At 42.7% G+C, this 10,965-nt stretch overlaps 4 protein-coding genes, 1 non-coding gene and 1 pseudogene across 5 annotated transcripts; 3 read left to right on the top strand and 3 right to left on the bottom strand.

Moving 5' to 3' along the window:
- The first annotated feature begins 1,359 nt into the window (after positions 1 to 1,359).
- Positions 1,360 to 2,065, top strand: LOC139915975 (histone H1 pseudogene; annotated as a pseudogene).
- A 1,076-nt stretch (positions 2,066 to 3,141) lies between these two features.
- Positions 3,142 to 3,553, top strand: LOC144541786 (histone H3). The gene has a single exon (XM_078286779.1). The coding sequence runs from the start codon at positions 3,142 to 3,144 to the stop codon at positions 3,550 to 3,552; it is 411 nt and encodes a 136-aa protein (XP_078142905.1). The 3' UTR covers position 3,553.
- A 1,067-nt stretch (positions 3,554 to 4,620) lies between these two features.
- On the top strand, positions 4,621 to 5,004 carry LOC139930030 (histone H2A-like). The gene has a single exon (XM_071923126.2). It carries the CDS (start codon positions 4,621 to 4,623, stop codon positions 5,002 to 5,004), a length of 384 nt encoding a protein of 127 aa, XP_071779227.1.
- Positions 5,005 to 6,557: 1,553 nt separating this feature from the next.
- Positions 6,558 to 6,629, bottom strand: trnaq-cug (transfer RNA glutamine (anticodon CUG)). Its single transcript has one exon. It is a non-coding gene; the product is annotated as a tRNA-Gln (tRNA).
- Positions 6,630 to 6,751: 122 nt separating this feature from the next.
- On the bottom strand, positions 6,752 to 7,697 carry LOC139930078 (histone H2B 1/2-like). Its single transcript, XM_071923157.2, has one exon. The coding sequence runs from the start codon at positions 7,664 to 7,666 to the stop codon at positions 7,292 to 7,294; it is 375 nt and encodes a 124-aa protein (XP_071779258.1). The 5' UTR covers positions 7,667 to 7,697; the 3' UTR covers positions 6,752 to 7,291.
- A 1,327-nt stretch (positions 7,698 to 9,024) lies between these two features.
- On the bottom strand, positions 9,025 to 9,336 carry LOC139930068 (histone H4). The gene has a single exon (XM_071923144.2). The coding sequence runs from the start codon at positions 9,334 to 9,336 to the stop codon at positions 9,025 to 9,027; it is 312 nt and encodes a 103-aa protein (XP_071779245.1).
- Positions 9,337 to 10,965: the final 1,629 nt, after the last annotated feature.

Raw genomic sequence — 10,965 nt, 5'->3', positions numbered from 1 at the left:
TGGACTTAAACTAGAGAGCACAGCAGGTTGGATCACAGTGCATTAGAAGTTTAGCTTATATTATATAGTCATGTTGTTTGTGTCCATTGGAGAAAATAAATGTTTTCATGTAAAATCAGAGAATATCACAAACTTTAACAAAATATATTTTAACCCTCCTATTATGTTTGGGGTCATGACCCCATTCAACACTTAACGTCTCTAAAAACATGATTAGCTTTATTTTTTTAGCTTGATACTCGATTACTTTTCCTAATGGGGAAAACTGGTAAACATAAAGTGTAACATGATGACGTTTTCAAGGTCCTGTACACATTTTGTATACAAGAGTGTTGTATACAAAATGTATACCAAAAAACGTATAAAAACTTAAAGAGAAAATATAAAAGTTTTACACATATTTTCTTCCTCTTTGTTTTGACTGATAACTGAGGGAACTTTCCCATGCAATTTTTGATCTTTAAAAAACATTCCCATACTTTAGGGCCCTAACATAAGACTTGTAGTTTTATCAAGTTTTTATAGTTTTATCTCACCTGAAGATGTTCTGCCAGTGAGCTCCTGTCAGCTCTCTAAAAGACTGTTTTGGTGACTAATTTACTTTTTATTGGTGTTTTTTCATTATTGACTAACTGCTATGTGTTACCTGCTAATGTTCTGAAGTGTAAACTTGGGTAACACTTTCAGTTACAATTATTTTTTTGTAGGTTTAAATTGCTGGGGTCAATTTGACCCCAAACATAAGAGATTTCTGTTAATTTTAACATAATAGGAGGGTTAAGTGTCATTAATCATGACTGCAGCATTCACCGGAGCCAGAAAGAAAACGGCTCAGGAACAATCTCTCACAGGAAGTCACCGCCAGATCAGTGTGTTTACTGACACCAAACAATCTGCCGATTAAAACAAAACAAATCAACCCAATGCAGTTCTTTCACTTTTATTCCCTCGTCAGACATTTCTGCTTACTGGACAACTAGTGTTGTTTGGAATGTGAAGCATATTAAACCATTTTAGGAGACGAAATGTGAAGAAAACCCGCTGCGAGCTGAACACTGTGCCGGTGTATCAGAGAGGTTTGAAGCTTCCCTGAATAAAATGAAAGTCTCCTCAGCGCTAAACATGACGTCATCCCGAGAGGAAACATGTTTTCTCACTGCTCCAATAACAGTTACTCTTGAAAACTGCTCCGATCTGTGTCTTTTATCCCTAAAATGTGGAAGAGAAAACACAAGTGTCGCCACATTTCAACAGGACAGACAGAGCGGCTGTGTGTGTTGAGTCTACACGGTCCTCGTGCTGTGTATAAGTCCCGCCTCTTGCTCTGCGCCGACAAACAGTCCAGTCAGACTCTGTAGAGCTGTGAGAAGCACAACGAGAGAGAGAAGAAGAAATGGCAGAAACCGCTCCAGCACCCGCCCCCGCCCCGGCTAAAGCCGCGAAGAAGAAGGCTCCCAGGCCGAAGAAGAGCGGCCCCAGCGTCGGCGACCTGATCGTTACAGCTGTGTCCGCCTCCAAGGAGCGGAGCGGCGTGTCTCTGGCCGCCGTCAAGAAGAGCCTGGCTGCCGGAGGCTACGACGTGGACAAGAACAAGTCCCGCGTCAAGATCGCCATCAAGAAACTGGTGGAAAAAGGCACTCTGGTCCAGACCAAGGGGACCGGGGCCTCCGGCTCCTTCAAGATCAACAAGGCTGAGAAGGCCAAGAAGCCGGCTGCCAAGAAACCCGCTCCGAAAGCCAAGAAGCCCGCTGCCAAGAAACCCGTCAAGAGCCCGAAGAAGACTGTAGTCAAGAAGGCTGCAGCTAAGAAGACAGTAGCCGCTAAGAAATCCCCGAAGAAGGCCAAGAAAGCCCCAGCGGCCAAGAAACCAGCTAAGAGCCCCAAGAAGCCGACCAAGAGTCCCAAGAAGGCGGCGAAGAAGCCCGCTGCTGCCAAGAAACCTGCCGCGAAGAAGGCTGCCAAGCCCAAAGCAGCAAAGCCTGCAGCTAAGAAAGCAGCACCGAAGAAGAAGTAAGCTTCCGGCTTTACTTTACCCAAAAGGCTCTTTTAAGAGCCACCCACAACCTTCATGAAAGAGCATCTTCTTTTTTAAAATTATATGACAAACTATAAGCCTATCACAACTGATATCAGAGGTTGTTGATGTGGCAGATTAACCCCCCTCCCTCCCACACACACACCAGAAAAACACTTTACGTTACATTACATTTACAGTTACATTTTCGATCAACTGGCCACAATGTTTACTGCTTCTCTGTTAACTGCTGTTTATTTCTTTGTAGATTATAGACAAAATAACTGCAGATAAGTGATACTATGTGTGACTTATTTGTATACATTGTAAAATGTTGATACTTCTTCATTATATAGTGTGATGAGTAAAGATCAGTATTTTTTTTTAATACTTTTTAAATCCTCTGGACTCAGGACAGGTTTGACTCCACAGTCTTACTGAAGATGCTTTGGGCTGCTGCTCATTTCCCACTCTGCACCTTTTCTGTTTCCTCTACTTTTCTCTTTAGATTATTCTACACAGATCCATCTACATAAACGAACCATAAATACATATGAATGCTAGAATGTCTTCATACATGTATACTACTGTAAATATAGCTTGTATAGTTATTTATGAATTGTATGTATTTTTTAATAAATTATAGAAATTAATGTTTTTGTCATTCTTCACACTCCACTCAGTGTGTTTATATTCTATTACTGTGTTACTTTAACTATTAGCTACTAATTATTACATATTCATTGTTTTAGTTTATTTTTGTTCATCGTGTTTTAATCTTATTTTATATTGTGTTGTATTTTTATCATGATTTTGCTGGTTATCTTTTCCACATATGAGTGAAAAAAGTGATTCAAAATAGTAAAAGCCTTTCTGCCGCCGTTAGACTCAGCTGCTGTGGAGGAGAGCTTTGAATTGTGGTTTAGTGTTTAGTTTGAATTTTCGGCGGGCTTTCCAAAGCGCCTTTCCTCCAATAGGCCTAGTTGATCTGATGAAGCTCGCGCCTCCCCTCGGGCAGGCCAATCAGCGTGTAGCAGCGCTCCGGCGTTGGCTATATAAAGCCGACATTCACTCGCAACCGACTTATTTTCTTCTGCCGTAAAGAAAGAAAAGCTGAACTTTGAACCATGGCCAGAACCAAGCAGACCGCCCGTAAATCCACCGGAGGAAAAGCTCCCAGGAAGCAGCTCGCCACCAAGGCTGCCAGGAAAAGCGCCCCGGCCACCGGCGGCGTGAAGAAGCCCCACCGTTACAGGCCCGGTACCGTGGCTCTTAGAGAGATCCGTCGCTACCAGAAATCCACCGAGCTGCTGATCCGCAAGCTGCCCTTCCAGCGCCTGGTCCGAGAAATCGCTCAGGATTTCAAGACCGACCTGCGCTTCCAGAGCTCCGCTGTCATGGCTCTGCAGGAGGCCAGCGAGGCTTACCTGGTCGGCCTGTTTGAGGACACCAACCTGTGCGCCATCCACGCCAAGAGGGTCACCATCATGCCCAAGGACATCCAGCTGGCCCGCCGCATCCGCGGAGAGCGAGCTTAAACTCCCCTGGGAGACCAGAAACACAACGGCTCTTTTAAGAGCCACCTCCATATTCACTAAGACTTTATTCCACTGCAACAAAAACATTACAGTGACATTCAATATAATCACTAACCTCCCAATAATTATGTCTAAATGATGTTTGACACAACGTATTCACATCATGTCACTTGTATTTCCAACCAATATTTACCATCTACCCAGCTCATTGGCTGTGACATTTGATCATAATCACCCTTTCCTGCCATGTGGTGATGAAACGGAATATATTATTTTCTATTCAAAGCTTGGAGGAATAGGTGAAAAAGTGATCAACACATCATCAGTGTGGAGCTTAAATACACAATATTGCCGTCTTATTTTAAAACACAAGATCACAGTAGTTTTACATAAAGTGAATGCACTCTGGTGAAGTATATTAGTCACTAATTAGGTGCAAAATGTCATTAAAAAAAAAAAACCGTGTAAACTCCTGGAATCTGAATGTGATACTCTTTGCTCTTCATTCATTTTCTATGACCTGGAACAAAACAGATGTCCTAAATTTGAATGAAACAGATTCTCTTCACTAAAAAATTGTGAACGTGATATTTTTGTGTTGTGATGCCCAGTGTGGAGGATGTTATGGCAATCTGATAAAAGGAACCATGTTTATGACAAGTTATAAGTTTTAAATTAGTCAGATCTGACTGTAACATGAGAGTTAATCCATCACGTGAAACATGTTTTTGAGTTCTGAGAATCTTTATGACTTTTATCTCAGAAATTTGACTTTAAACGCAGAACACTGAGATTAATCTCAGAAATGAAATAAATTGTTCATGTGGCTCTAATTATCTTCTGTAAACTTTAGTCAGTTTGTCAAGAGACGTTTTATTTTGAAAATCCAAGACACTCCACAGCGGAAGTGTTATTTGCTGTGTTAACGTGACAACAGCAGTTTTCTGATTGGGCGACGATTTTGAAGCTCCAACTGACCAATGAACAAGCAGCTCGAGGGAGATATAAACCGGTTCCCGACGACTTCAATTCACTCTTTGATTCTCTTACCACAAGAAAATAACGAAAATGTCTGGACGCGGCAAAACCGGCGGCAAGGCTCGTGCCAAGGCAAAGACCCGCTCATCTCGTGCCGGTCTTCAGTTCCCGGTCGGCCGTGTTCACAGGCTGCTGCGCAAAGGAAACTACGCCCAGCGTGTCGGTGCCGGAGCCCCGGTGTATCTGGCGGCGGTGCTCGAGTACCTGACCGCTGAGATCCTGGAGTTGGCCGGAAACGCCGCTCGCGACAACAAGAAGACCCGTATCATCCCCCGTCACCTGCAGCTGGCCGTCCGCAACGACGAGGAGCTCAACAAGCTGCTGGGCGGAGTGACCATCGCTCAGGGCGGCGTGCTGCCCAACATCCAGGCGGTGCTGCTGCCCAAGAAGACCGAGAAGCCCGCCAAGAAGTAAACTCTCCAGCTTCTGAACACCGAACCAAAGGCTCTTTTAAGAGCCAACCACTCACTTCAAAAGAGTTTTCCTTTTTAGTTACTGTCACATCAGTTGTGTGAGGTCTTCACTGTGCACAGGATAGTATGGTTTACTAACTATGTTCAAAGCTCACTTGTTACAATGATTATTAACATTGTAACATGGGATATGCTCAGAACTGCTGAAAACGGCTTTGAGCGCCAAATTTAAAAAGGGAATTAGTGACTTTGAGACTCCATACTTTGTCTTCTGATGCCACATCACTAATGAGACTCAGAACATCAACTCGCTTTTTTTTTTTTTTTTGGGGGGGGGGGGGGGGGGGTAAAAGCCCTCAAATCAATAATTACATTAACATTCTATTCTAATTTATACAACAGTTAGTTCCGGTCGAGCAATTTGATTGGACAAGAGGCATTCTGTGCTGATATACAGTATAACAGCACTGGGACGCTGTACTGTACGTATCACTCCGCTTCACAGCTGTTCTAATGTAACCTTGATCAGGCTGCGTTCACACAGCGTTTTTTTGTGTGGAGAAAGCTGCCTGGAGCTTCTTGTGAGGAGAAATAAAAAGCAGATCACCACAAAGTCATCTGACGTTAGCTGAGTAGCTGCTAGCTAACCAGCTGGTTAGCACTTCTACAGTGTTGTGCAACAAACAAATGCTTACCAAATGTTCCCAGTACACGTCCACACAAAACTCTAACTTCATTCGCACCTAGTAGTGACAACGCAAATATGGAGACATTTGACCTTAATTATGAACGGTCGGCCGAGGCGGAAGATTGGGAAGAAAGTAAGCTGAAATCGTCTGTGCTAACCTCAAAGTAGCTAGCTAGCCTGCAGTCGGGAAACAGTTTACCTGTTGCTTGGCAACACTTGGTAGTGGAATCCTGAGGGAACTGTTTTTGTTGGCGGAGACAAATAACAGACAAAAATCATCTGTTGTCTCAAATTACCATTACTTGATGAATAGCTTTGTTCTACTGTCTTCTACCCCACTGATTCACATTCATATGTGAAACACTGACACATGTATGCTCCTGTATAATCATATACCTACATATGAAACGCTTGCACATATGCAAGTGAAACATTTATAGTATGCATCTGAAACACTTGTACATACATATCCAAGATGTGCGTTGGTCAAGATATCCCACAATCCCGTGCGTCTGCGCCACTGCTGCTGCTACAGAAAAAACTACCAATGGCGAGCAATTCACCATATTCACACGGCGGCCATTTTCCTCTGACGTCACGTCAGTTTTTGTAAACATTCGATTGTGACATGACTTGATGCCTTCCTGTCTCCGAAGGCTGCCTGATTAGGCGGCATTTTAACCGTTTGAGACACAACCAATATAATTATTCCATTGGAAGTTTCTTCATAAACTGTACTGACTCGTGAATGATTTAAGAAACCCTGTGCGTTCTCACTTAATATACCTGCGGTATGTTTAATAACCTCACCAGCAGCAGGCTATTACCTCCAATGGATTCAAACACATGAACAGTTGCTGAAAATCAGGTTCCACCGAGATTTGAACTCGGATCGCTGGATTCAGAGTCCAGAGTGCTAACCATTACACCATGGAACCAGGAGACTTCTTCACCGCCGTCTGCCTATGCTTTCATGTATGATGATGCATGACATACAGTACTGTAGTGTCCCGTCAAGGCCAATATGTTGAATAATCAGGAGAAATGATTATCTTGCAATTCAGTGCATTTATTTGGCTATACTTTGGTTACTGTCGGCCGCAACCACGCCGTACAAAAGCTCTCCCAGACAACCTAGCTTTTTCCAGCTGGCAGAGAGACGGAACAACAAGACCCCAAAACCTACTTCCTTGACCCGCCTCCCCCTGCCTCTAACCAACAACAGGAATACTCAACACCCTAACACAGGTGATTGGCAGACAGCTGGTGAGAGGTACAAACTCGCTAATAAACATCTCCCATAACTGACAGTAAATATAATCACATATTTAAACAGGGTTGCTACAGTGTATTTTCAGCACCATACTATATCAGCTGTGTTTGGTATGAGTTGCATAACCTCATACTGTGGACTGGCATGGACAGATCAATCTCGAAATCGGTCGAGCTTCTACTCTGCATCTTACTACTATGTAATTGTAGAGTTTTAACATGAATGCTTCTATTGCCCACATTAATATACATTCAGTTGAATCAGCTTTTTGTTGAAGTAGTGTGTGGCCCTTAAAAGGACCTTTGGGTGGATGTGGCTCCAGGCGGTTTACTTGGAGCTGGTGTACTTGGTGACCGCCTTAGTGCCCTCGGACACGGCGTGCTTGGCCAGCTCACCGGGCAGCAGCAGGCGGACGGCGGTCTGAATCTCCCTGGAGGTGATGGTGGAGCGCTTGTTGTAGTGAGCCAGGCGAGACGCCTCACCGGCGATGCGCTCGAAGATGTCGTTGACGAAGGAGTTCATGATGCCCATGGCCTTGGAGGAGATGCCGGTGTCGGGATGGACCTGCTTGAGCACCTTGTACACGTAGATGGCGTAGCTCTCCTTCCTGGTCTTTCTGCGCTTCTTGCCGCCCTTGCCGGCGGGCTTGGTCACGGCTTTCTTGGAGCCCTTCTTGGGCGCTGCCTTGGCGGGTTCAGGCATGACGAGATCTCAGTACTTCACAGCAGAGAATGAGCTGAGAGGAGCAGAGCTGATCTTTTTGTAGACAGCTGATGCAAATGAAGCTGTGCTGTTCCTCGTATACGATTGGTTGAATTTTGCAGCCAGACTGGGCATGCGCTACACAAGGAACTCTCTCCCACAGAACTAAAATGATAGATCTGATATTCTCATTTAAATAAATACAACTGTGTTGCTGTGTTGTTTGCTGGAATTACTGTAAGACAGTCTGTGTTTTCATGATGAAAGCATAATTTTAACAGTTTTAACAGTCAGTTAAACATTACAACTACGTTATTTACATGGCAATACGATAAGACATCAAACTTGTGCTTGCCTTATGCCATTACTATGATACAGCAACAACATTTATTTCTATCTACTCTATTTCTATGTCTCTAATCATTCAATTCCACACAAAGACTTAGAAACTGCCAACCGCGCGCGGGATTCCACAACCCCCAGCCCCATCCATTCCTTCAAAGATTTCTAATTTTGCTTCAAAGACCCATTTCACATAATACACACATTTGAAAGTACATAATTTATTTGCAAGCTATACTGAAGCGTTATTACAGTATATGCACGCGCACATCAATACACATTGAGTATTTTTAACAAATTTTACATACAACCAGGAGCAGTAGGCAACTCGCTCTTTATGCAACAAAGGGATTGAGATTATACATTCAAATAAATGAACTGAAGTGATCCAGAAAATCATGTTCCAGGTTTTGGATTAACAATCCAGAGTAACCATTACACCTTCGAACCACAACACACACTCACGTTGCTATCTCTGCTGGAGCAATTGATTATTTAATATGGTATAATATATTAGACTTATTGCCACTGCTATTTCTAAGGTAGTGTATTGCCTTTATTTAGTAAGAATTGTGTAAGGAGATGGGATGGTGACTCCACATACTGGGAACTGGCGGATGAATGGTGGATAATCAGTGTTATTGTTGAAATGTGTTATAAATACAACACATTCAAATAATATGAATGAGACTGCGATTTATTCCTCAAGTGAGATTTTTTTCTCTGGTGTTTTTACACATAGGCCTGTGTACAGGAAAGACGATTGCGTGATGTAGTTTTTAAACCAAAAATGACTCACAACCGATACAGTCTGAACTGGGGAAAAACATGGTCTGCAGTTTGGGACATGTTAGTTTTGGAACACCTACAAACAAATTAACTACACACATGTGTAATACCTTGTAAATAGTAATTGAAAACAATTAATGGCGTAAAGGATTTAGTCTTTTTAAATCAGGTGGGCGGCTCTTAAAAGAGCCTTTGGGTTTGTGTATCAGATGGTAAATGAAATGAAGTTAACCGCCGAAGCCGTACAGAGTGCGGCCCTGCCTCTTCAGAGCATACACCACATCCATGGCGGTGACGGTCTTCCTCTTGGCGTGCTCGGTGTAGGTGACGGCATCACGGATGACGTTCTCCAGGAAGACCTTGAGCACCCCGCGGGTCTCCTCGTAGATGAGACCGGAGATGCGCTTGACTCCGCCGCGGCGAGCCAGACGGCGGATGGCGGGTTTGGTGATTCCCTGGATGTTATCACGGAGAACTTTCCGGTGGCGCTTGGCGCCTCCTTTACCGAGTCCCTTTCCTCCTTTGCCTCTTCCGCTCATTTTCGATGCGTTTTCAGAGTCGAGAAAAACTGATACCTGACGCTTCACCAAGCCCTTACTATAAGGCTGATCTGAGGACGTGAGTGAAGCAGGAAGCGCGCGCTGTGCGGGGCGGCCTCTGCTCTCCACTCTTCTTCTTCTTCTTCTTGTTCTTCTTGTTTTTTGCGACTTGTTTCCTACCGGAGCATTACCGCCACCAACTGTTACAAAATAATAGTGTCCTTAAATTTTACTTTGAAGCCCTGTTTGTTGTAAGAATTTGAGAATATTAGTATAGCCTACTTGGTATTCACAGAATTGTGGGGGGAGAAATGTTTTTAAAAACAATGTTGTAAATTTATTTACGCTCCACGTCTTCGTCTTTCTATTGTGTGTTGCTGCTCTCCGCTCAGCTTATTGGAACAAGCAAGAGGCACTGCACAAAACAATCACTTCCTGTCTTTGATCCATTCACCTCATGCATATGAATACAACACAATGCTTTATACTTTGACTGGCTGTTGACTGCCTACTCTCATCCCCTTTCTGCAGCACGGAGAGGACTGATAGGTGTCACTGCTGCCTTTTGGAAGTTAAGTAGCTGTCAAATGCTGAACTTTTACTTTCTCTGAAGTCATTTACATTTCTTAGATTCACATTCATGCTATTTGATGGAAAAGAATGGCATTTGTGGAGGAAGGCACTTGTGTAGTCCCAGTTATTCTATGACATTACAGTCTTTGTGAAGAGGGCACTTAATATACGTCATGCACTGCTAAATGATTGTTCAGTGGAGGTGAAAGGAGAAGGAATCGCAGCAGTTATTATTCAACACTCATCTCTATTGAGGATTGATTGGAATGAAGCTGATTACATGTCAATTCATCACATAACCATGACAGGGTGGTTGGTGTGATTCATACCATTTGAATATGCCTTATATTTAACACAAGGTTTTATATAGGTTTAGTTGGACTCTGTAGTGGTTATTTTTGGTACTGAGGATACATACAGGAAAACTGTAAACTTTTTCTTTTTTTTTTCTTCATACAACACAACAGAGAGTTCCCTTGGTGTGATGTTTCACACTCTGGGTTCTGATAACAGTGATTTGAGTTTATATCTGTGTTTCATAATGTATATTCATGAACTCTGGGTAATGATGTCCTGTCAGGGGAAACCACGAAAGAAAACAGCCTCAGACTGAGTGAAACTATTTTATTTTTTTATTAATTTACTGGCAAAGTATTAAACAGCAACATAAAAGCAATCTGCATACCTGATCACAAAGGAGGCTTTTTTCATCCATTTTAATAAAATTCTGTCTTTTTTTTTTTTTCCCATTGGTATTCTTTTTTTCTCTATCATGCTTCCATGTATCAGTTTTTAGTGTCAGTCAGTATTCATGCTCACTATTGGGGAGTGATTGATTACATCTAATCAAATTACAGTAATGCAATCAGAAATCAGATTAGAAATGTGTTTAAAAATAAAGTGTTACTGGTTAGATTACTCAGATACATGTTTAATGGTGAAAAGGCATTTTGAGTGTGGGATTACAGACACAAACTGTTTTGAGATTTGATAATGAGGCAACTGAAATTTACACTGTTAATGTTCCACTAACGTTTACATTTCTCTGAACACCAA

Source organism: Centroberyx gerrardi, chromosome 11 (assembly GCF_048128805.1).
Source record: "Centroberyx gerrardi isolate f3 chromosome 11, fCenGer3.hap1.cur.20231027, whole genome shotgun sequence".
NCBI classification, from domain to species: Eukaryota; Metazoa; Chordata; class Actinopteri; order Beryciformes; family Berycidae; genus Centroberyx; species Centroberyx gerrardi.
This window is presented reverse-complemented; position numbering and strand designations above follow the sequence as displayed.

Bases quoted from the DNA above. Each gene is read 5' to 3' on its own strand.
- LOC144541786 (XM_078286779.1), top strand. From the start codon at position 3,142: ATGGCCAGAACCAAGCAGACCGCCCGTAAATCCACCGGAGGAAAAGCT.
- LOC139930078 (XM_071923157.2), bottom strand. From the start codon at position 7,666: ATGCCTGAACCCGCCAAGGCAGCGCCCAAGAAGGGCTCCAAGAAAGCC.
- LOC139930030 (XM_071923126.2), top strand. From the start codon at position 4,621: ATGTCTGGACGCGGCAAAACCGGCGGCAAGGCTCGTGCCAAGGCAAAG.
- LOC139930068 (XM_071923144.2), bottom strand. From the start codon at position 9,336: ATGAGCGGAAGAGGCAAAGGAGGAAAGGGACTCGGTAAAGGAGGCGCC.